Source organism: Pollicipes pollicipes, unplaced genomic scaffold (genome assembly GCF_011947565.3).
Source record: "Pollicipes pollicipes isolate AB1234 unplaced genomic scaffold, Ppol_2.1 Scaffold_7231;HRSCAF=8579_pilon_pilon_pilon, whole genome shotgun sequence".
Lineage (NCBI taxonomy): Eukaryota > Metazoa > Arthropoda > Thecostraca > Pollicipedomorpha > Pollicipedidae > Pollicipes > Pollicipes pollicipes.
Genome location: NW_023597034.1, coordinates 3,414,493 through 3,437,888, shown reverse-complemented (window position 1 = coordinate 3,437,888; position 23,396 = coordinate 3,414,493). Strand labels below are relative to the sequence as shown.

Here is a 23,396-nt window from a genome sequence, read left to right as displayed (position 1 = left end):
TGCGTCACGCCGTCTCGCGAGCCGTCACGCATCACTAGTTGACCCGTTCAATCCCACACCAACGCCGCGTCACGTCACCACGAAGGCAAACGCAAAACGTGCACAAACACGCACTAACACAAACAAACGCGAACAGTAACACGCGCCAGTCATACCAGAACCCGCATGAACCTTTTTTTGGCGCAGTCAGCAAAAACGCCAACCACATGTATTGGAGACGCTCACACCCGTCTGAGCAATTGGATCCGCCTTGTTCCATTCCGAGATTACAAAGGGAGGTTTAGGACAGTGTAGCAATGGAATAACTTTTTAGTATTGATGAAGCCACAAACGTATCCCAGATGTGTTCACGACATGCTTCCCTATAAATTGAGCTGAAGCATCGTGACAAGGCACTTTGCAAGTATGACAAGACGACTGACGAGATGGCGAACACCTGATTTCAACCGCACGTCTCGCTCGGTTTTGACAACCCCACGATAATGCACCACATGACCGTATGCACGCAATGATCCTCCTATGCATTAGTGAGCAGCACAAACCAGCCAACAACATCCATAATGCTTCCACAAAGCGAGTAAATCCATATCTGGCATGTCTCCTGCCAGGCTTACAACATATCGGCTGAGATAATTAAGAAGACCGGCTGGCGCTGAGTTGGCACGAGGCAGCAGCACCACTCAAACTTTGGCACCGTTCGAGTCGAGGGCGCCTGTCTCAACTGGATAGCATTGATCGTGCGCGGCCGCGGCCATCACCGTTTGGCACCGGACCCGCCGGTGGCCTCCGTGGCGGCCCGCCGGCGAAGAGGCGGCACACAGCCACCCGCCAATTTCGATCAGCGCTTATGGGCTCCGGCCGTGCGAAAGGTCTGCCTTTGTCACCCCAGCCAGAGACGAACCTCAGCGCTTATGGGCTCGGGCCGTGCGAAAGGTCTGCCTTTGTCACCCCAGCCAGAGATGAATCTCAGCGCTTATGGGCTCGGGCCGTGCGAAAGGAGACGAACCGGCAGTACATCCAAGGTGGCTGGTAAGAGACTAAACGCTGCTGCCAGCAGCACTAGAGAAAGAAATTACACATTGGCCGTGTGCGCAGTTGCATATTTCCTCGACGAATTGGAAGTGGGTTTGAAATCTATTTGAATACATGCGATTATTTCGCGGTCACTCCACTTTTTGCGCCCAGAATCAGAAGTAAGTACGCGTCATGGAAGCAAAAAGATGAACATACATTCGCTTCATCAATGCCGTTTGAAAGAAAGAGCGTGCAAACCTATTCAAATGCAGTCCAAACCGCCTTACAACTGACCGTGAGCAACATGAAACACCACACAATCTGACCAATGTGAAAAATAGCATTAAATATATCAACGTCCTTTCGATGTTGCCTTAACAACAATGAAGGAGTCAGCAGCCCATACCACGGTCCAATATTCATAGCCCCTCGTGCTGAGGAGTTGACGGAATATTTTCAGCAGCATTTGGGTTCATCAACCCTCTTTCAGAAGAATAAAGACACAGTTTTTACAAATGCAATCAAAATCAATTCTACCATTTCTCCATGCAATAACCGATAGACCGCATGCCACGAAGCACACGGAACGAATGCCAAAACACTGCTCGGAGGAGTATAGCGATATCCTCATAAAACTAATACCGACAAGACGTCTCGAGCGCCGTTGAAAGTACGGGGTAATGACATACCTGATGGCTGTGATCATACGCGCGATACGAAGATCTTGCGAAAGTAGCCAGATGTTCTCGGGGGAACCCCATACAAAGGAATCTTATCAGAATCTTATTGGAATGACCGTCTTTTATGGGTGTTGCGAAGACTAAGATGTTCGTTAGGTCGTTAGCTTGCCACGAAGCACATCGGGTACTTTCCAGCTACCTGGCTGAAGGCATGTCCTGCCTTGGCGTTTCAGAAGGCGAAGTCGTTGACGAACGACCTGTTTAGAAAAAGCGATACTGCCCACTTTCCGGTCGATCGCTGAAGTTGTCAGCAGGCGCTGTGTCGATATATACAGGCGTTGTGTCGTTACAGCGTGCGGCTGGTTTCGCGCCTCTCTCAGGTCTTCCTGCAACTACACTCTGACGTGAGACCTTGACATCATCCCAAAGCGGGATGACCCCTGGCTCGCGCATGGCGCACGCGCCCAGCTGCCCACTTGAGTGTCCGTTCTTTCTCTCGCCGGTGTTATCATCACGCCGCAGTGGGGCTGCGGCGCCGGTAGTTAAGCCGGTTTCGGCCCGTGCTGTACATTTTTCCTTATTGGCTTATGTCATTTTTCCTCCGTTAACGAACTGGGGTGAGGGGGAAGGGGGAGGGGCCAAATGTTGTTCATACTGCGATGATGCAAAAACTAACCCTTGATCATAGACCGCATGTCATACGTTGCAAACTATGCCTTGGCTGAAAAAGAACAACTTGAAAGAAAGCGACACAGCCCAGTGAGCAGTTTTTGGTTGTTCAATTGAGCTGAAGTTGAGAATTCCTTACCATAAATTTCCTCACACTACCTCGACCTACGGTCTTACCCGAGACAATTATCTGTTTTATAAAATGGGAGAAGTGATCATTACGCATTGCACGTATGTGTTTTTTGCATCACACGTTCACAAGCTTCGTCTGCTACTTCCTTCACCGATCCATAGCTTCGCAAAATCAGGCCGCATTTAAGGTCCGAAAAAATGCTTGGTTCAATGGAACATAGCCATTAAGCGTTGGGAGTGGACAATGCTTCCTCAAGGGTCCTCATAACACCATTAGCCCTGTTTGCTACGTGTTTTGAATACTTCCCCATCTTATATCACCAACTCAGGACGTGTGACATGTGTCAGCCTCGTGCATTACAGAGCCACGTGCGAGATTGATTCCAGATGTAAAGCGATGCGTCACGGTTTGAAGACCAGCCGCTGGCCACGCTCCACCAAGCTTTCCCTTTTGTCTCTTGCCAGGCCACAGCTCGATGTTAAACCATTTGTATACCTGATCCACCACATGCGTGCTAATGGCATAGCAGGCCAGCCAGCTAGTGGTTCACGAATACACATTAGTAATATAAACACTATGATTAAATAATAAATAATAGTTTTATCAAATGCGGCATGATGCCATTTGGGCGCGCCACACAGTTAGCCGCACCACTCAACTTAAATGGGCGTCGCAGAATTTGTAGACCACGAGAAAGGCTGTCATCGCTCTATAAAATTCGTTCTATAGCCTCGGTTGTGGGAGCAGCAGAGGGCATAAACCCGCCCCTCCTCTCCACTTGCAGAAGCTGACGAGACCCGCCAAACTCGCGGGGCTGCTGCATAGCATACTGATATCCTCAAAAAAGGATGGCATCTGACAGACGCGAGGCGTTTTCAAGCTGAAGAGCAGACTCCCGTCTCTTTATGTCCACACCGTGTGGACAGCCGCGGCACCACGAGGCGCACGCATTTAGCCTCGCCTGCCGACAGCGGGTGCACCGCCACGAGCCGGTCAGTGGCCTGTTGCCGCGCGCGGCGGAGGCACCGACCGTGTGAACTCGCGCGCGCACGGCAGAGCGGCGGGGACGCCGCAGCTTTCAGTGCCGGCTTGGAGATAGCAGTGGGGCTGATTGCACCCGCGTTCGGTTGCCTGAATCCGTAATCTGCGATGCGAGAGCGTTCCCAATAGCTGCTAACGTCCGCTACGGGCCGGATGCATGCCCGACAGCCGCGGAGGAGCCTGCTTTCGGACGCGACCGATAACCGAGCGTCAACTGACCGGGCCGAGGTGGACGGCTGACATTTCAGCCAGGCCGGCACAAGCAGAGACGGCATGGGTCACCAGACTGCGACACCCCGGGAGAGCCCGCTGGGCCGGTCTGGGGGCTCACGACAGCTTGGTAGCCCTGAAGCCTGTAATACGATTGACAATATTTAGCCTTGCAATTTGCATCGCTGTTATCTGGCCCTTTCCAGTAATTTGGCACTGGATCATTTCAGGAAAATCCCAACCATGTCGTGATTGTGCCGCATCATCCAGTAATGCACTGTTTTTTTCATCCAGCAATGCGTTTTCCATACATCATCTAGCAATGCGTTTGCCACCAGACTAACAGCACAGTGATCACTGATTTTCTGCTGAATTCGCGAAGAACGATTAATTGAATAACGAAAAAAAAACTTATTGAGATCGTTAAAATGCTAGACAATTTTACCAAGGAAAACTGCTTGGCTGAAATGGCATCATTAAAACGATTGTAGAGATATTTAAAGGAATGTTCCACATTTGTATCAGGTTTAGAGCTGAAATAACATCTTGAAGATCATCCGGAGTATTTCACACCCTTGCCCTGCTTAAACTTAAACCTCCATAATTTCGGAGGTACACGCCCGCGGAGGCGCGCAGACTTCCTCATGCAACTATCTCAAGGTCACCCAGGCATCCACGACGCCATAAAAACCACATTTGAATCCTGCCATTCCACTGCCAGACGGCGACGAATGCCAAGACAGTATAATTGTCAAATCGTTCATATTTGGCGTTCGTGAGCACGATTTCCAGATTAAATGGTCGCCAACTGGCTCACGTTCAATTGCAGGGTAAGATAACGCAACTTCGCAGGGTACGGTAAGGCAATCAAACAATGACGTATCAGGGAGCATATTTACTACATAGGTAAGTTATGTTGTCTAGAGCAGTCTTTTCCATTTAAAAGGCATTCTAATAATTATGAATGAGCTTATTTCACCATATCTGGTGCTTGCTTCAATATCTTCAAGGTGGCACATTCCTTTTAAGGGATTGCTCCAATAAAAGAGTGGCATCTGATTACGAAAGGAATAACTGTTCGGGCTACCGTCTTTGATTCGTGTTTTAGCATTTGCAAAACGTTTCCATGATTATTTTCTGACTGATATTTTCTGACAGATAAGCAACTGACATTTTTCAGCTGCCTATTACGGTTGACAGGTCATGTCGGGTACACCGGGGTCACGTGGCGTGCTATGTATTGGACTTTGCTTACACTCAGCCATGAACTGTCATGATGTAAAGCGAATGAGTGAATGAATCATCAAAAAGTTGTTTTGGCCCGAGAGTTGCCTGAATTAAAGGCGGCCACTGCATGACGTCATATGACGCGTTCAAATTCACATGGAACTCCCACTTGGGTCCACTTTTGTTGATAACGTTATGTGCTTCCAAGAAAAGACTGGCTATCCAACAGCCCCCTCAACTTTCAACCAGCATTGTCAGTGATATACCAACGACTACTTTCTGTTGTTTCGCCGTCGGTCCCATATTGACCAATTTTCACTGAACTGAATGTTCAACATCCTAACATAAAGCTTTGCAAAAGAGGAGGAGTATAAAATGGGCTCCTTGCCTTTACTTGATGTGCGAGTTCAAAAGTTACACGGTAAATCTGAAACTTCTGCCTGCAGAAAGTCTACGTTCACTGGTCTTGGATCGAGCTTTCCTCGTGCATTCCCGACGCTTTTAAGCCGTGGGGCATAAACACAGCTATTTACAAAGCTTTCGGTTCAGGATCCAACTATGATCACATACCAAACATGATCTGCTCATATAATTCCTTCAAGGACGTGGTTTTCTAATTTCGACCGTGAATGCTTTAAACCCATCGAGAGCTTCTTAGATAAACAATATCTAAAAGTTCCCGCCGTTCAAAAAGTCCTATGACTAAAGAGAACTTTGTCATTCCTCAATTCTGGAAAGCAGTACATACAAATGAAAAGCGAGCTTGCGAACTTACTTCAAAATTTTACCCTTTTCTGTCCCCAAGAATCATATTAGCAACTTTTTCACCTTTGGATCTTTCTCCAAGTTAAAAGACAAGCAGTCCAAGCATTCTGTCACTGGGGTCCTTTCCAAATTTTGTATCTGCAGTCGTTTATACCTATTGTTGTGCTTCATGTAGAGCATCTTGCGTGGGTCTAACCATCCGTATTTTGCGCTGCAGACTGGAGCAGCATTTAGGAAGGTCTGACCGCACAGGTGACATTCTTCTAACCCAGACACTTCGTCCATCCAAAACCACTAGTTTGTGTGCGGTATTCACTTTAACATTAGCCGTTTTCACGATGGATTATTGCACTGAAATGTTTTAAGAACGCCTGTAAGATGCTTCTACAAAGTTTTAGTACATACTTGACACTTAACCGAGGAAAATACTTTTCATGCAATTCGATCCACATGCAATCGCTGAAGCACAAGCATCCAAATAAGGAAAAGTTTACTATATTGAACAAGACCCTTCCTAAATCAGCTCATATCCTTCAATTCACCCAAATTCTGGGCAAATACTAGGCATGGCAATCAGCAATGTGCATCGGTCGAGACCGCTGGTGCCGGCTGCTCCGTTATTGTTTACGCCGGTGCTGTGTGGAGCACAGCGGGCTCTGAGCATCATTTCATTCAAGGACCTTTCATTTTGGATCACATTACGGTGCGTAAGTCCCTGTAAGCTCTGCCAGTACTATAAGTAATCTCTGAGTACTGTAAGTTCTACCGCACGTCTATGGAAAGCGACGTCTCAAGGATATTAGTTTGCTTTGGCACCTCTGCGTCAAAGTTGCCACGGAGTGTTCTTCAACGTTTTGAAGTTTCGGAAGAAAGAGATATGGCAGCACACCAGTCTACAAAAACCTGATCTCGCTGAAGGGGGGTAAACCAAAATTGTATTACATTATGCACCCTCGCAGACATGTTTTTATATCTCTGCGAAACATTTCTAGAAGAAAATCGCTGATAAAACGTGCGTGGTAAGAAAATAAGCGCTGACAACTGTCAGAAGTCCAAAAAGGTTTGCATCGCAATCTTTCGTGAAAACGGCCACTAAATGTTTTCCGTATCAGGGCGTCGCAATAATTTTTTCGGTTTTCAGATTTTCGAATCACTTCCTGTTTGCCAAAAGAATCCGCCATTCAATAGCATGGGGTCAGCATGTCCATCGCAGATTATAAGTAGCCTTTTCGTGTGGAGTCTAAAATATTTTTTGTAATATGATTTTGCATTTTTCACGCTGTTCCGTCTGCGCGCAAAAAAGTCGTGTTTAATTGTGTGATCTATGACCACTGTCTCGTCTAGCGAAGTCTGTTAAACATAGTTTTATTTCACTGAACATTTGCACCCTTGTGTCCTGATGACCAACAATGTATCAAAACTTTGACGTGCTACATAAATGGTAGCGAGTGCCGTCCTTGTCATTAAAGCTTTTATATATATTACATAAGCTTTTACTGCTCCTTCACCTGTGTTGGTTAACCGCAACAGCCGACAGTTCGTTTACATTTGCGCTTGGCTGGCTGGCATAATAAACCGCTTTCAGAGCATGGAGCTCCGAATGTCATAGCAATGGGTCGGGGTCGTGGCGTCGTCGACCACCAGCAGCCAGCTCCGTTGACTGCCGTAGGAGGGCAACACGACCACGGCAGGCGTGTGGCAATGCACCCGCAATATGGATGCCCTAATCACCACCTCGAGTAGACCCTCAGCAGCCAACTGAATAGGCAGCTTCTTGCCCAAGGTCGACAACACCGTCGTCCCCGCCCGTTGCTCCGACGGACGAGCAGGTTTCAAGTGCTAGAAACGATTCATACTCGGGAGAACGACTCAGCGACAAACGGCCAAGCCAACGCAAGAGGCACAGGGTGTATTCGCGGCGACCCGCACGACAAATATTCTACGTGACGCCCCGTAGAGACCCTGCCGGACGTGCAGAACCTTTTTCCACGACTCGATCGGAATGAGACAGTCACGCCGCAGCATATTCAGTTACAAGAGGTCAACTTACACAACCAGTACGGACCATGAGCAATAGAAAAGTGGTTTACACGTCACAAGACGCAAAATTTGCAGTTTCCATTCTTAACAGCACTTAAAGTACCCGCAAAACAGAAACTTGTGTCTTTACGCGCGCAATTATTGTTACGACAGCTACGAAGATGTAAACAAAAATGAGACTCGCTGCGAACACGTCCGGCAAAGATTATATGTGACGTTATGCAGCAAAGAGCATCGCTGGTACGCTGCGAATGCACCCATGGTCTGCTCGCTCGGCGGTCTGCTGCCTGTTGCCAGAGTATGGCTATTTTCTAACTGAGAGCCACTTCGGGAACTCTGAACGGGGTCCATTTAGTTTGACTTCTGAAATACCGACAGTAGGCAGCTCGGGACAGCTGCTTCGGTCAGCATGGCAGTCGGACAGACATTGTTATCCTGGTGCGTTCACATCGGAGAACGATTTGAAGACGTCTGTTTGGTGCGGACGCCCAGTTTCTTGGGTGTCAGGGCGTAGCTTCTACCAGCGAAGAGTAAAAAACGGCCTATCGAAACGGCCTATCCATGACCTTTACCGAAGCTCACCGGCCGCTGAAACAAAACTGAACGACAACGACCACCTGCAACATGAAGGAGACACAGGTACGGAAACGCACGCTGGCTCCGTAGGTCGGACGCCTCGTTAAGAAGTTTGGCAATGCTCTGCTGCAAGCCGAGCCGGACGGTACGAACACTGCTACCGACGGCATGCTCCTGCCTGCTGGGATGGCTAGCCTGTCGGCGGACACGCCAACAGGGCACAGAGATTGACACCCCTGACAAGCGGACTTCGCCGCAACAAGACGGGCTCAAACCTCGCACTTCTCAGCCGGGTTGCCAGGCCGCCACGTGGGTGCCCAATTTGGACAGGCAGATGCCTGTGCACGGACAAACAGGGCGGCGCTGGTATTTATACGCTATTTAGCTACCAACGAGCCGCCTTGTGCGGTGGAGTGCGCAGACAATCAATAGCCGAAAGAGTTATCACCTATCTCCCCCAAGGGCACTAGTTCGGGACGCTCGCCGGGACCCTCCATCCACCGACGGCCCCACTACGGCGTCAAACTTCGGCGACGCCCCCTGAACGCAGCATGCAGTCTCCTCCTTCATGCCTCACTGGCTTACGAGCCGGACACACTCACTAACACAGACCGGATAGCTGTGGCCATGCTCCTCCCTAACACAACTCCGCTAGTGCAGTCGGTGAACCCCGCTCTCCTGGCACACCCACTAACACAGACCCGATAGCCGCGGCCATGCTCCTCCCTGACACAACTCCGCTAGTGTAAACCTGGTGAACCCTGTCCTTCTGGCACAACCCACTAACACAGACTCGATAGCTGTGGCTGTGCTCCTCCCTGACACAACTCCGCTAGTGTAGCCTGGTGAACCCTGTCCTTCCGGGCACGCCCACTAACACAGACTCGATAGCCGTGGCCATGCTCCTCCCTGACACAACTCCGCTAGTGTAGCCTGGTGAACCTGTCCTTCCGGTACAACCCACTAGCACAGACCCGATAGCTGTGGCTGTGCTCTCCCTGACACAACTCCGCTAGTGGTAGCCTGGTGAACCCTGTCCTTCTGGCACCCCACTAACACAGACTCGATAGCTGTGGCTGTGCTCCTCCGACACAACTCCGCTAGTGTAGCCTGGTGAACCCTGTCCTTCTGGCACACCCACTAACACAGACCCGATAGCCGTGGCCATGCTCCTCCCTGACACAACTCCGCTAGTGTAGCCTGGTGAACCCTGTCCTTCTGGCACACCCACTAACACAGACCCGATAGCTGTGGCTGTGCTCCTCCGACACAACTCCGCTAGTGTAGCCTGGTGAACCCTGTCCTTCTGGCACACCCACTAACACAGACTCGATAGCTGTGGCTGTGTTCCTCCCCGACACAACTCCGCTAGTGTAGCCTGGTGAACCCTGTCCTTCCGGTACACCCACTACCACAGACCAGATAGCCGTGGCCATGCTCTTCCCTGACACAACTCCGCTAGTGTAACCTGGTGAACCCCGTCCTCCCAGCAACCTCACAACCGAAGAAGTGTTGAATCCCAGTCACCAGGCCCCGTACACTCTTGCACACACGAGTCACATCCCAGCTGGCAGCCAGCGCAGCCCGATCGAACGTTTGGGCGCACCCTCTCATGCGTCACGATCCGACCAGGCTAAGACACGGCTTCCCACTCTGCATCGTGCAACAGCGGTCTCGGTCTAGCGGTCTCGTACTTCCACACACGCACGCATGACCGCGTGTCTACGCATGCGTGACCTGTCGTAAATGGGCTGCAAACCGACAACGGTGTAGGACCCGGCGACAGAAACCAACACGTTTTGACAGAGGAGAGAGCAAAAAACGTACCGAAGGTCGCTGTGTGGAGCCGATGCGCGCCCTCGAACGGCCACCATTAATCCGCGGTTTTCGAGGGTGTTCAGTGGCTGGTGTCACATCCGCGCGACCCGAGCATGTGAGCACGTGAAACTAACTGCACGGTATACACGAATGTGCCGTCTACAATCATCAAGCGATCCCAGCGCTGTCCGACTCATAACCGCTCTCCAATACAACTCCGCGCCGCCTGGGCAGGGAACGGCTGGGCCACGACTGCACAGGTGTAGAGGCGGGTTCATCGTATCCAACATCCATCAGATTATTCGCATGCTATGTGAACTTTGATCGCAGTTCCCAAACCGTGCCTCATAACAAAACCATCGACTTCCCGACTGAAAGTTTTAGGTTGGCCACTCTCATAACCAATTTCTCAGCGGTCGAAAATCGGAAATAATGTTAACGCGTAGCTACAACGACATGGTGGTGAACACATCTGGCAATTGGGGTAGCCCAGCAAAAGCTATTCGCAAATAGCGCTGCGTGCCAAAGCCGACAAACCTCCATCAGTATGGTTTGTCGCAGATAATGCATTTACCCGAAGACTGCTCGCATCGGGCCACTGCTAGACAACTACGGAAATTAAGGCCGAAGTTCCAAAACCAAGAGTGCCAAGTGACAGCAATGTGAATAACTGTACAGTACTGTACAAATAACTGCTCGTGCCTTAATCACAGCTTCATTAAACAGTTGTTGTGTGTTCGTCCTTGTGCTTCCTTGTGTTCTTCAACGTGCTTTCGAAGTAAACGCGGCCGTCAGCTGCGGCCAATATTCACACGTGTATTTCGGGACTTTGGGGGGGGGGGGGGGGAGCGCGAGCTGCTAAATTTCACGATGTCCTGTATACGCCCTCGCCTAGCGTCCAGTGCGGGGCAACAAGCGACTGACATATTTCTCACAAGGTTGCATACGGGGATAGTCGCATTATTTTATCGTAACTCACATGCATTTTCTTTTCGGCTTCCATTTGCTATTGGCAGCCAAAACAATCGCTACCAAAATATTTCCGTGCGGCATTTCCACTTGGCTCTGACATGAATCCTAATGAAAACGAGGAAGCACCACCACATACCAGCTTAGCGGCACAGCATTTGAGCAAAGCTCCCATTGCAAAGAACACAATACTTCTGCCGTTACGCCTCCGTCGTAAATGTGCCGTTCAGTCACCACTTCCTTTCCATCCACGCACAAATTAAAACCCTACCACCGCTTTGGCGTTGCTCTCCCACCTCAGCCGCTCGCTCAGCACCACCCCCGGGAGACCGGTGGAGGTCCGTTCCAGGCCCCCCAACGGCGGGCGCGGGCCATTGTCCGGCACGCATGGAGGTCACCTAACACTCCGATGGCGCCGCTGATTGGTCCCGCAGCGACGCTGGCGGACCGGGCCGGGACCGGGGCCAGGGCCGGGGCCGGGGCCGGGGCCGGGGCCGGGACCGGGGCCGGGGCCGGGGCCGGGGCCGGGGCCGGGACCGGAGTCGCGGGCGCGCCGGCCGACCCGGAGCGCGCTCCACGTCTGCAGCAGGACGCCGTCTCGGCCAGCGCTGCGGGCTCGAGTCATGCCGTCTCGGCCAGCCCTGCGGGCTCGAGTCACGCCGTCTCGGCCAGCGCTGCGGGCTCGAGTCATGGCGTCTCGGCCAGCCCTGCGGCCTCGAGTCACGGCACGACACGTTACCGCGGATGCTCGTCTGCGAGTGGGGTTAGGAAGCAAAGTGGCCATGGTGTTTTGTTTTGTTTCTTGTTTTTTTTCGTAGAAATCTGAAACTTAAACTGCTAGAAACTGCTTCGGAAAGGTGGCCTTGAGATCCGAGTTCATTTATTTCTTCATCTTACGTCTGGAGGCGCACTCGCGGGTGGCTATTCTGTATATCACAACAATGAGCAGCCGTCCATGTTAACAGCAGCATCGGTTTTTTGCAAGCCTGTGCTTACGTCTTCGAGAGCCTTGTATTTCCCAGTCAGCCTTTACCGCAGGCGTCACACAATGGCCCTGCATGGGACGTTATAAACCAGCAGCATTATTTCGCTGACAAACTGAGTAACACACTCCGTTTTGGATCTGTTGGGTGCAGGGCGAGTGTACGCCTAACAATCGATGTTTAAAGGGAGTGTACCCCATTTGTATGGGTTTTAAGCTGAAAAGCTTGGGGACCTCTCGGTGCTGTTCACGACTCTGCAATTCTTAAGGACTAAGCCCCTCTAGTTTCTGAGCTACACGTCTGCGAAAAAGGAAAAAGGCATAATGGGGAGAGTACTTCAGTCACCTTGATATTCATGACGTCATAATAACGTCACTCAATACTGCCGCTTCATAAGCCATGAGAGGATCAGGGCCCCCCCAAAAAAAATGGCTACCGAGGCGTTCATATCTGATGTCCGTGAGCGTGATTTCCAGAAAAAAAACGGCCTAAGATCTTGATCAATGTTGTGCACGGTACAATGACGTAGTCAAACCATGGCGCATTGAGGAGCAGGTTTACTAAGCAGAGTATTGTGCTGTCAAGAACAGTCTTTTCCACTTCAAAAGTGTATCAATAGTCATAAATGCGCTTGTTTCATCCCATGTGATGCTTGCTTTAATATCTTCAAACAAGAATGACTCCCGTCACCGAGGACTCCGGTCACGCTGCTCGCACAACTTACTCTAGCGACTGGTCTATTTGAAACCAAAGTAAGGGTGATAATTACCAGGGTATACTAATGGGAGAGCTTACATTCACAGGAGGATATTCACTGACACCAAACATTCACTTCACATAAGGGACGTCATAATCATGAAAACGGCATTCATGCTATTTGTGCAAATCCAGATGTTTGAGCTATTGCCCACTGAGATGGCGTAAAATAAATTCGAAGTCTTCCCGCATTAACGGCACTGAGCACGACATTGCTAGAGTTGAACTCCAACAAAACAATGTAGAACGGTCCTTGGTTAATCAAATGCGAGTATGCACTGAAACGAAGCTCACGCAATAGAATCACACCGCAGACCACCATATGTCTGCTTAAAGGATATTTCATTTCCGACTGAGCAGAAATAGATGTTGCGGTTGTCATCGATCCTGCATACGATTGGCCTACATTGGCACCCGCAACGATCCTGTCAGTGGAGACATTTCTAGCCACATATATCGTGGACGACTCCAGCTAGTTATTGTCCATCAGTTGACTATAATTCGTCTTAGTTTTAGCGATTTGGGGACCCAGTCCTCGCCATGGCCGTCAGCGTCGTTTTCTCGACGGTACGGCGAATGCCAACGCACACTCGGTGTCACGTACAAACCGGTAGCCCTTGTTTTGTTTTCTGGCCACTGCACAACAAAGTTCTCCGAAGACCGCGGGCGGCCCAGCGTATCACACAGATGACTGATGTGCACTATCTCAACCACGCTCAACGAATGGGGCGCATTACGCTATTACGGTTGCTGCCATTGCCGTCTCGACAGGAAACAGCGGTCTGTCTTTACCCACAGGGTGCAGCCTGCATCCTACGCATTCTCGCTAACGCTTTTGTCACCTCTGATTCGGTCAGTATCTTCCATCGGCCGACTCGCGCTCTCCCGGTCTCAGACCTACCCTGCTCTCAAGAATGTTCTACATCTCCCGCTCTCAGACCTACCCTGCTCTCAAGAATGTTCTACATCTCCCGCTCTCAGACCTACCCTGCTCTCAAGAATGTTCTACATTTCCCGCTCTCGGACCTACCCTGCTCTCAAGAATGTTCTACATTTCCCGCTCTCGGACCTACCCTACTCTCAAGAATGTTCTACATTTCCCGCTCTCGGACCTACCCTGCTCTCAAGAATGTTCTACATTTCCCGCCCTCGGACCTACCCTGCTCTCAAGAATGTTCTACATTTCCCGCTCTCGGACCTACCCTGCTCTCAAGAATGTTCTACATCTCCCGCTCTCGGACCTACCCCGCTCTCAAGGATGTTCTACATCTCCCGGCCTCAGACCTACTCTGCTCTCAACAATGTTCTACATCTCCCGGTCTCAGACCTACCCTGCTCTTAAGAATGTTCTACATCTCCCGGTCTCAGACCTGCCCTGCCCTCAAGAATGTTCTACATCTCCCGCTCTCAGACCTACCCTGCTCTCAAGAATGTTCTACATCTTCCACTCTCGGACCTACCCTGCTCTCAAAAATGTTCTACATCTCTCGGTCTCAGGGCTACCCCGCTCTCAAGATTGTTCTTCATCTCCCGGTCTCAGACCTACCCTGCTCTAAAAAATGTTCTTCACCTCCCGGTCTCAGACCTACCCTGCTCTCAATAATGTTCTCCATCTCCAGGTCTCAGAGCCGCCCCCGCACTCAACAATGTTCTTCATCAGGGCGTCTAACTAATCAGTTAGCCCATCATGGGGCAAAGGGATCTGCGCCGATTAAATTTGCTTCAAAATGCGTTCTTTGATTTGCTGGCAATCGCTATGCTTGTAATGGCGTGCATTGTTTAGCCTAGAATACGCTTAGGGTAAAAGCACAAAGACTTAAAGAAGACAAAAAGTGAATGAAGCACGAAAATAGCTCAGAAATGTGCATTCAAATTCGCATTCAACCACACAATGAGTCATAATTTATTGCAGCAATTAGCCCAACCTACCTTGCGCTGTAAAACCCAGATACCATTGTGTCTTGGTTTTACATGAGTTCCCCCAGTATTATAAGTTAAGTTGGCGGACCCACTGCATTAATGAATCGCCTGTGTATACCATATACAGTACACATTCACAGCAAAGCCCTTGCATTGCGAATTTACACAATGGCCAAGTGGTTATCGCAACCCACCATGTCCACCATAGTGTTCAATATCAGCCTAGTTTGTCAACCTCACGTTATGGCAACAGGCTGGAGTTGAACCTACTGGGTTCAGTATTACACAAAATCAAACATGCATTAGGTAACCGTTCGGACAATGAGATAGCAAACTCACCTATGTGCGGCAGTTACCTAGCACTCCTCGCACATCTCAGCAGGCGACAAAGGATCAGCCTGAGCATGCTGTCACGTGCGCCGTCTCCAGCGTACTCACCGCTCGGAACAGGGCCGTGCGTCCCTCGGCGTCAGCCAGGCCCGGCCGGGCGCCGTGCACCAGCAGCAGCAGCACCAGCTCCGCGCTGCCGTTCTCCACAGCCAGCATCAGCGGTGTCCTGCCGCCCAGCGCGGTCACGTGGTCACGTCTTGAGGCACGCGAAGGCTGCCACTCAGGGTCACGTGGTCACGTCTCGAGGCACCCGACCCTGCCCACCGACTCCCAGACAAGCCATCCTCTGGTTCTATCAGTTTCTCATCCTCCAATTTTCGGCATCTGCCTGCTGCTTTTTACATTCATTTCATATATATTAAAGAGAGTGTTCCACATGTACATGGGGTTTTGAACTGAAACAGCCATCTTGACGACTTTTCGGTGCTGCGAACAATACTGCCCTTCTAAAGACCTAGACCCCTCTAGTTTCTGAGCTACACGCCCACGAAAATGGGGAAAGGTATATCGGGGAGTGTTTCAAGGTCACCTTGGCATTCAAGACATCATAATAACGTCATTCAAATCCTGCCATTCCACAATCCATGCGGCGATCAAGGTCAACAAAAACATCATTGCCCAGGCGTTCATATCTAGCGTTCGTGAGCGCGATTTCCAGACGCAACTGCCATCAATTGGATCTCAATCAATCAATGTTGTGCAAGGAACGATGACGTAATCAAACCATGACACATTGAGCAGTACATTTACTAAACAGAGAATCGTGCTGCCTACACCAGCCTTTTCCACTTGCATAGGATGCCAATAGTTTAAGGGAGCTTGTATCAACATATCTGATGTTTGCTTAAATATCCTCAAATATGAAAAATTCCTTTTAACGCTATCAACCACATACACGGAAAAGCCGAGGTCTTGTGCAACGTCTGCGCATGTAGCACAGACGGTACTTTGCAATCAGTAATGCATGCTCTCTGTTGGTGAATATTCGGTTTTTTGCGTCGTCATCGCAGGATCCCTCACGCTGGAGCCGTACACAGACGAATGAGATTCAGTACGCAGCTGCGATCATATTGCAATTAACAGTAACACGCTCCCTGCAGCGTGGGGCGAGCCAAAAGGCACAAAGGCGAGTGCAATCAGAGCGAACAGGAAACCATGACGTACGCAAATGAAGCCAATCGCCTTTGAGAAAACATGCAAACAGGCAGTATTATCGCATTGGCATGCCCCTCTTTCGCGAGGTTTTCAGGCGCAGGCGCAGTAATCATGGTACCGGGGTGCAATGGTCTGTGACCGCGAGTCACGTGAAAACCCAGGTGATTTAACTGTCGGTTCCCCTTGAACCCAGCACAGTCTGTCAACACTGTAACTGACTAAACTGAAGCGCTTGGAATGGTCTATTCGCTTCTGCCAGCGGACAAATCATTACGAAAAGGGGGCGATATTGATCACGCCCAAAACTGGCCTTTCTGCCGACGCAGTTCACATGGCCTAAGCTGTAATCGGCACGGGCCCAACCTGTCTTCGAGGCCGAATTGGGGAAAGGTGGCGTTGACCGCTTCCCGGCCGATTGCTGATGCCCCTCAGTGTCCCAACCGATAAGTGGCGAGTGACTTAGGTTGCAAAGATCGCAAACTTTTGAAAAAGCGCGCCAACAGGCCAAGACGGGCCGAGCCACTCCAGCTGACCACGCTCTCAAAGCTGGGGTCGGACTCTCTGAGCCCGCGGCCGCCATCGTAATTAGGAACACAGACACACAGGCATAAGCCGGTATCGGTGATCAGATTTCTCCTTAAGGACGCGGAAGGCCATCCCAGCGTGTCACGAGACAGACCGTTCCACGAGGGCTGGACGGGCAGACGGCGCGACGAAGCAGCGTGGTACGTGGGGCACCGCCACGCTTGCCGTATACCGCAGCGTGACATAATGTCGGCTTTACACATGACGGAGCAGACGCATGTGAAAAACTGAGAACTGATGGAGGAAATACACGGATGACGTGAACGGAATCAGCGGCAGCTAAACAGGTGCGCGGATGAACGAACGGGAGTTTGGTGCTCTGCGAGAGGCCCACACGTTCTTGATCGGCAAGAATGGAGGCGCTAGTTCCATTACCTAGTCTTATCTCGCAGAGCGTAGCGGTCAGGGGAGTTTATTCCGTATGTTCCTAAAAAAACTACACGGCCATTTATTTGGCTGCGGAATGTATCAATAGAAATGTATTTTGCTTGATAAAACAGAATGTTTGCGCTGAAAATATCCGGCCTTGACGATATCGGAAGGTACAGATTAAGTAGCATTGGGGTATATTGGATAATGCTCGATGTCTTTGCAGTGCTCATGGTCACAAGTGATTAATGTGAAACAAAACTTTTTAACAGCCTAAGGCGCATGAAATACAGAAAATGTTAGAAACCTGCGCACACTACGCCATTAAAACGCCATGAAGAGATTGTTCATTCGCCCTCTCATATAATTTAAGACAAACCATCCGGGGTCCCCACGTCCTGACATCCGGCACACGGCACAATCCGAATGGCTGCTAAAAACACAGACAGCCATGCAGAAAGGCCTCCACGACTGGTATAGAACATAAGGTTAGAAATCGACTTCCAAGAACATCAGTGCAATCATTCAGACTCCCACATGCTAACACCCAACAGCACGGCAAAGCGTAAAGGCCTGCCTGAAAGGCAAAAGGCTAGGTCAAACGGTCCCCTGGACCCCTCCCCGCATATAAGGTTAAAAGTAAACGAACAAAAGGTTGACAAAGTTGACAAGCTAAAGGCTGACAGCAACAGCTTAGGGACATCCGTGCTCAAAACAGCAGCGGAGAGCTGCGGCACCGTTATTGCAAATGCGGAAGGCGCAGGCGTCTCCCCTCTTGATCCCAGTCGTGGAGTGTGGTCTAGCTAAAATGGCCCCTCCCTTTCCAGGAAGCGGGTGCCTGGTACAGCGACCGCCGCTTCCGTTTGTGCGGCTCGTTCTCGATGCTTGGCCGTACCAGTTCCGCGAGGAGCTCGAAAAAGGTGAAAAAGCAATCTTATACGTGACACCACCGCTCATACATGACAGCATGCGCGAGCAGGTGAATACCGCCGTGACATTGAGCATGTTGGGCACCCTTAGTGGGACGTGAGCTGGTGACCTCAAGTTTTAAGTCCATTCTGGTTCTATCATCCATGGAGAAGACGCAAGGGTTTCCGACTCGAAGGAGATTGTGTCATACTTGCGTCCATGGCCTCAAGGAAGGATGAACAGAATAGATCACATAATATATATATATATATATATATATATATATATATATATATTGTAGCCCATGCCGAGGGATCCTTATGCATGAGATACAAAATACAGCATTGCAAACCAGCTGAGTGACCCCCTGGGGGAGCGTGCCTAACGAGAGCCTGCACGCCACAGCCGTAACACACATCAGGCCAGACTCGCCGGAATGAGGCACGGCGCAGCAAACATCAGCTTCAAAGCAGTAATTTCAGGGACAGCGCCAAACAACGCAGGTCTGAAGACATTAGTAGCCCTGCACATTCCAAACATTCGTTCCGAGCTAAAAATACAAGAGCCGCCTTAGACCGTATTTTGAGGCCGGCGTTTCGCGAACACTCCTCTCCATAGTTTATACGCCACTGATGTGCTCTAGCAGTCACCTCTAACCGCACACTCGGCGCGGATCGTCGAAACCTTCCAGGTAGCCTCAGCGCGCACCGTGTGTCGGGCGTTTGAATGCAGGAGCCTGAATGCATGCAGCTATGCTATTCGCGAGGTAATGGCACCGGGTGCCGGTAAATGCAGACCCTTCGGCATAGCCCTCTAGTGTGCCGAGGAACCCGAAGCAAGATACCGCGAATCGCGTGTAAGGATGTCGTAGCTTGGACGACTGATTATTGTGTCATTCTTTTAATGGTAGACTGCATAATGGCGAATATTTTCTGTCTTCACGCGCCTACGGTTTCTGAATGACGATTGCGTACTTGTCCTCATATACTCTTAACGGTGAGCGCGGCTTGAATCGCCGAGCATACTCGTCACACAGCCCAATAACTGCCTGATATCTTTGATTGCCAGTACCTCCTTGTATACTGGAAGTCAGTTATTTTCAGCATAAGATCCAATAAAGAGTGTTATGAGCAGACTGGTTCCCGTCACATCGATTGACGCCGAGAACCCCCCCCCCCCCCCTAAAAAAAAATCCTCCCACGTCCTGTGGCCGCTATCCGCTCATAGCCTGCTATCGTGTAAATACATGATGATGATGATTTGGGTTTGGGGGCGCACCGACTACGTTGGTCATATGGCGTCGTGTAATACAACCCAATGCCTGCGCGCACTGAATAAGGCGAGGCGCCACTTCCTGATGTCGGCTGGCGTTAGACGACATGCAACACGGATCGTTACCATCAGTGTCGACGCCATGTAGATAAGCCGCGTGACTTCCCTGTTGAGTTAAGCCATCAACCATAACCGGAACACCGAACGTCAATTGAGCGATCCCTCTCGTCACATGGACCAATAACCACTAATCTTGTAACGGCGAGCGCGCCTACAGCCTGAGCACCGGCGTGTCGCCGTCGGCACGGCGCAGTCGGCCGGCGAGCTGTCGCCGCCTGTCGCGCGCATCACTCACCGTCCCGTGCCGTCCTTCTTGTTGACGACCTCGTCCAGCTCGGGACACATCTCAACCGTCTTGGACTCGGCCAACAGCTGGCGGAAGCTCCGAGGACTCGAGTGGCGGCAGCTGGAGCCTGGTGGGCGCACGGCAGTCGACAAGTCAGCACGGCCGCCCAGGCGCCCCGGATACTCAAGACCCTCGAGCACAGCACACGGGCAGGTCGGGGCGCTCGGCATGCCCTGGACACACACGGCCCTCAACACAATCATACAACCATCCCCTAGACACACACACCGCCCTCAGCCGTCATACAGGCACGTTCACGGACAACAAACGTCCCTTAGCACGTCATACAGGCACGCCTCCGACACACCACGGCCCTCAGCACCATTATACAGGTACATCATGGATACAAACAGCCCTCAGTACGTCATCATGGCACGCCCACAGGACACACACGGCCCTCAACACATCATGCAACCATCCCCTAGACACACGCACGGCCCTCAGCACATCATGCATCATAAAACAAAATTATGACCTTGATCTTCATAGGAAAAATGTATCACATGATACATCTACGCAATCGTGCGAGTCTACACGATTATGTTTAACGGTGACATGTTTAAATAGCTGTTATTTCCACGAGGTTACGCAACGTAAGATAATTTCCTCCAATACTTTGGAATGCTTTGAGAAACTTTTCCGCAGTACTTACAGCTAAGGTGAACGCTAAGCAAGTATTTGTGGAAACACACGTTTCTGTAATTCACACAGGTGCTTTGCAAAATTAGTTTGAAGCTGCCTGAGGGCGGACTTAAACAAGATCACAGTGAACATCATATATCATACATCCGTGCCAGCCGTGCTTTTGAATTCGTGACGTGCACACTTCGTTGCGTGACAAAACGCATGCAATTATGTCGAAACCCATTAACGCTACCAATCCCTACCTTGCCCTTCAGCAATTCAAACATTTCAGCACATTTATCACTCAACTCTTCGTGACAATACTGTCATGTCATGCAAAGGAAAATAACAAAAGCCTGATGTTCATACTACGACAAACAAGTCCAGAAAAACTCATGTGTTCAGCCGTCGGCTCCGTCAGTGAAGCACACATGAAGCCTACGCTCGATTCAGATCACTTCGTTGTTTAAGGGTTTACGGGTGCGCCGGCTGTAGTGGCGCGCCCGTAGTCATGTAGTGCAGTCATTTGGCGCCCATCGATTCAGGTCACGTGCGTCGCTGTCTCGAAATAAAACTTAGCGTCCCGGAGCGCTTTAACGAGCACATCCGAGATCCAAAAAGCAAGACCACAAACACTCAATGCTGCGAAATCGTCGACGCAAACTCGCTCAATATACCCATCCTGCAGGCATGCACAAATATGAACAGATGTTGCTGAATTAAAAATCGCAAAATCAATTGAAATAAGAAATCGGAAGTTTACATTGAACGCTCGAACACCATGTTAAAGCCTATCCAATCCTGTTCCATAGGACGCCGTCTGGTAATGCAATTCCTCGGCAATAGAGTTGCCCGATATATTACAGCCAGACAAAAGTGTGCGATGCTTTCTTTGCTACTGTTCTACTGCACGATGTTGTGATTTGAATCGAATGTTTTTTTACGTTCGTGTAGTGAAGAGAGACTACGGCGGGAGTATCACACATTTTACTGGACTAATTCATTCTGTTATGTTATGTTCTGTTAATCTTGTTTTCCTCAGCATGCATCTCATGTTGTTCATCCCATTACGCTAGCTTATATTCGTCTTCGAACTGCAAAGGATGCCAGATAAAATGCCCTTCAGCCATTTACCAGACGTGACTACCTGTATCACAGTCCAACATTCCGACATTCCGTGTTCGATATCAACGGCTAATACAGAATAGTCTGCACATCTTCGCGCTGTCGGATTACTGCTGGTCACCTTGCAAGCAGCTGCCGTAGCAGAGCCCTGGCGCAGTCCTTATGACCGGCAGCCACAGCCGCGTGCAGTGGTGACCGCCCGCGATCGTCGCATGTGTCGATGTCGGCCTGGGGACGAGGGTCAAGGTCACTGTCGTAGGCGCACATGAAGTCCCCAGCCCAGGAGCACGCGGCAATCCACGCTGTCAAAAGTCAAGGTCACTGTCGCAGGCGCACATCAAATCCCCAGCCGAGGAGCACACGGCAATCCACGCTACCAAAGGTCAAGGTCACTGTCGTAGGCGCACATCAAATCCCCAGCCGAGGAGCACACGGCAATCCACGCTACCAAAGGTCAAGGTCACTGTCGTAGGCGCACATCAAATCCCCAGCCGAGGAGCACACGGCAATCCACGCTACCAAAGGTCAAGGTCACTGTCGTAGGCGCACATCAAATCCCCAGCCGAGGAGCACACGGCAATCCACGCTACCAAAGGTCAAGGTCACTGTCGTAGGCGCACATCAAATCCCCAGCCCAGGAGCACACGGCAATCCACGCTGCCAAGTCGTACAAAACCACAGATCAAGTTTTCGGCGAAATTCTCGGAACATGCGCCGTCTAAACACCCGTCAAGACGCCAGCAACGGCCGGATTTAACACAGCTACCGCGACGTCACACCACGTGCCTGCGTTGGCGGACGTGGACACAATCTCAGTGTAACAGACGGCTGGCAGCCCCGCCGCCGCCCTGCTCTGGCTCGTAACGGCCGCCCCGATCTTCGACGCGGACAGGCCCGCCCATCCCTCACAGAGCAGCAGCGAGCGACGCGGCGAGCACGCGCTGAGGACGGCCGGCCCGGAGGCCAGGACACGTGGGCGGCGGGGGAGGGGGCGCGGATCTGACGGGACCGGGGTCGGGCGGAGGAGGAGGCGCGGATCTGACGGGACCGGAGCCGGGCGGAGGAGGGGCGCGGATCTGACGGGACCGGGGTCGGGCGGAGGAGGAGGCGCGGATCTGACGGGACCGGAGCCTGGCGGAGGAGGAGGCGCGGATCTGACAGGGACCGGAGCCTGGGCGGAGGATGGGGAGGCGCGGATCTGAAGGACCGGAGCCGGGGAGGAGGAGGGGCGGCGGAGGGACGGGAGCCGCGAGCGGGAGGAGGAGGGGGCGCGGAATGAGGGACCGGCAGCTGGCGGAAGGGAGGAGCCGCGGATCTGACGGGGCCGGAGCCGGGGCGAAGGAGGAGCCGCGGATCGGACGGGAAGGAGCCGGGGAAGGAGGAGGCGCGGATGGACGGGACCGGAGCAGGAGGGGGGAGAGGAGGAGGGGGCGCGGCCTGACGGGACCGGAGCCGGGCGCCGCTGAGCCGAGTCGAGTCGAGCCGAGCCGAGCCGAGCCGAGCCGAGCCCGCCTCGTGCGTGCCCCGCGGACGGTCATCCATCGCCGATGCGTACCGCTCGGACGGTGCGCCGGCATATTTCACCGGAAATAATCAGCCGCGCCGTCGACCGACGATGGTTGATGGTCTACATCTTGTCAAAATGTGCGGAAAACGGTACCTTCGTACTGTGTCTTTTACAATCATCCATCACGGGCAAGGCAGATGAGGAGATACCATCGCAATGGCAGCCTTGTGGTTCCACGTTGGCATTTCGCTTT

General features: G+C 51.3%; 1 protein-coding gene across 1 annotated transcript in view; it reads right to left on the bottom strand.

Annotated features, from left to right (window-relative positions):
- Positions 1-19,886, bottom strand: part of LOC119109253 (uncharacterized) — a 31,599-nt gene extending 11,713 nt beyond the window's left edge. Inside the window, exons 1-2 of the mRNA XM_037232848.1 lie at positions 19,837-19,886; positions 15,315-15,357 (exon numbers count right to left, since the gene is read on the bottom strand). Coding sequence (XP_037088743.1) covers positions 15,315-15,357; positions 19,837-19,886 — 93 coding nt within the window. The remainder of the gene's footprint in view (positions 1-15,314; positions 15,358-19,836) is intronic.
- Positions 19,887-23,396: the final 3,510 nt, after the last annotated feature.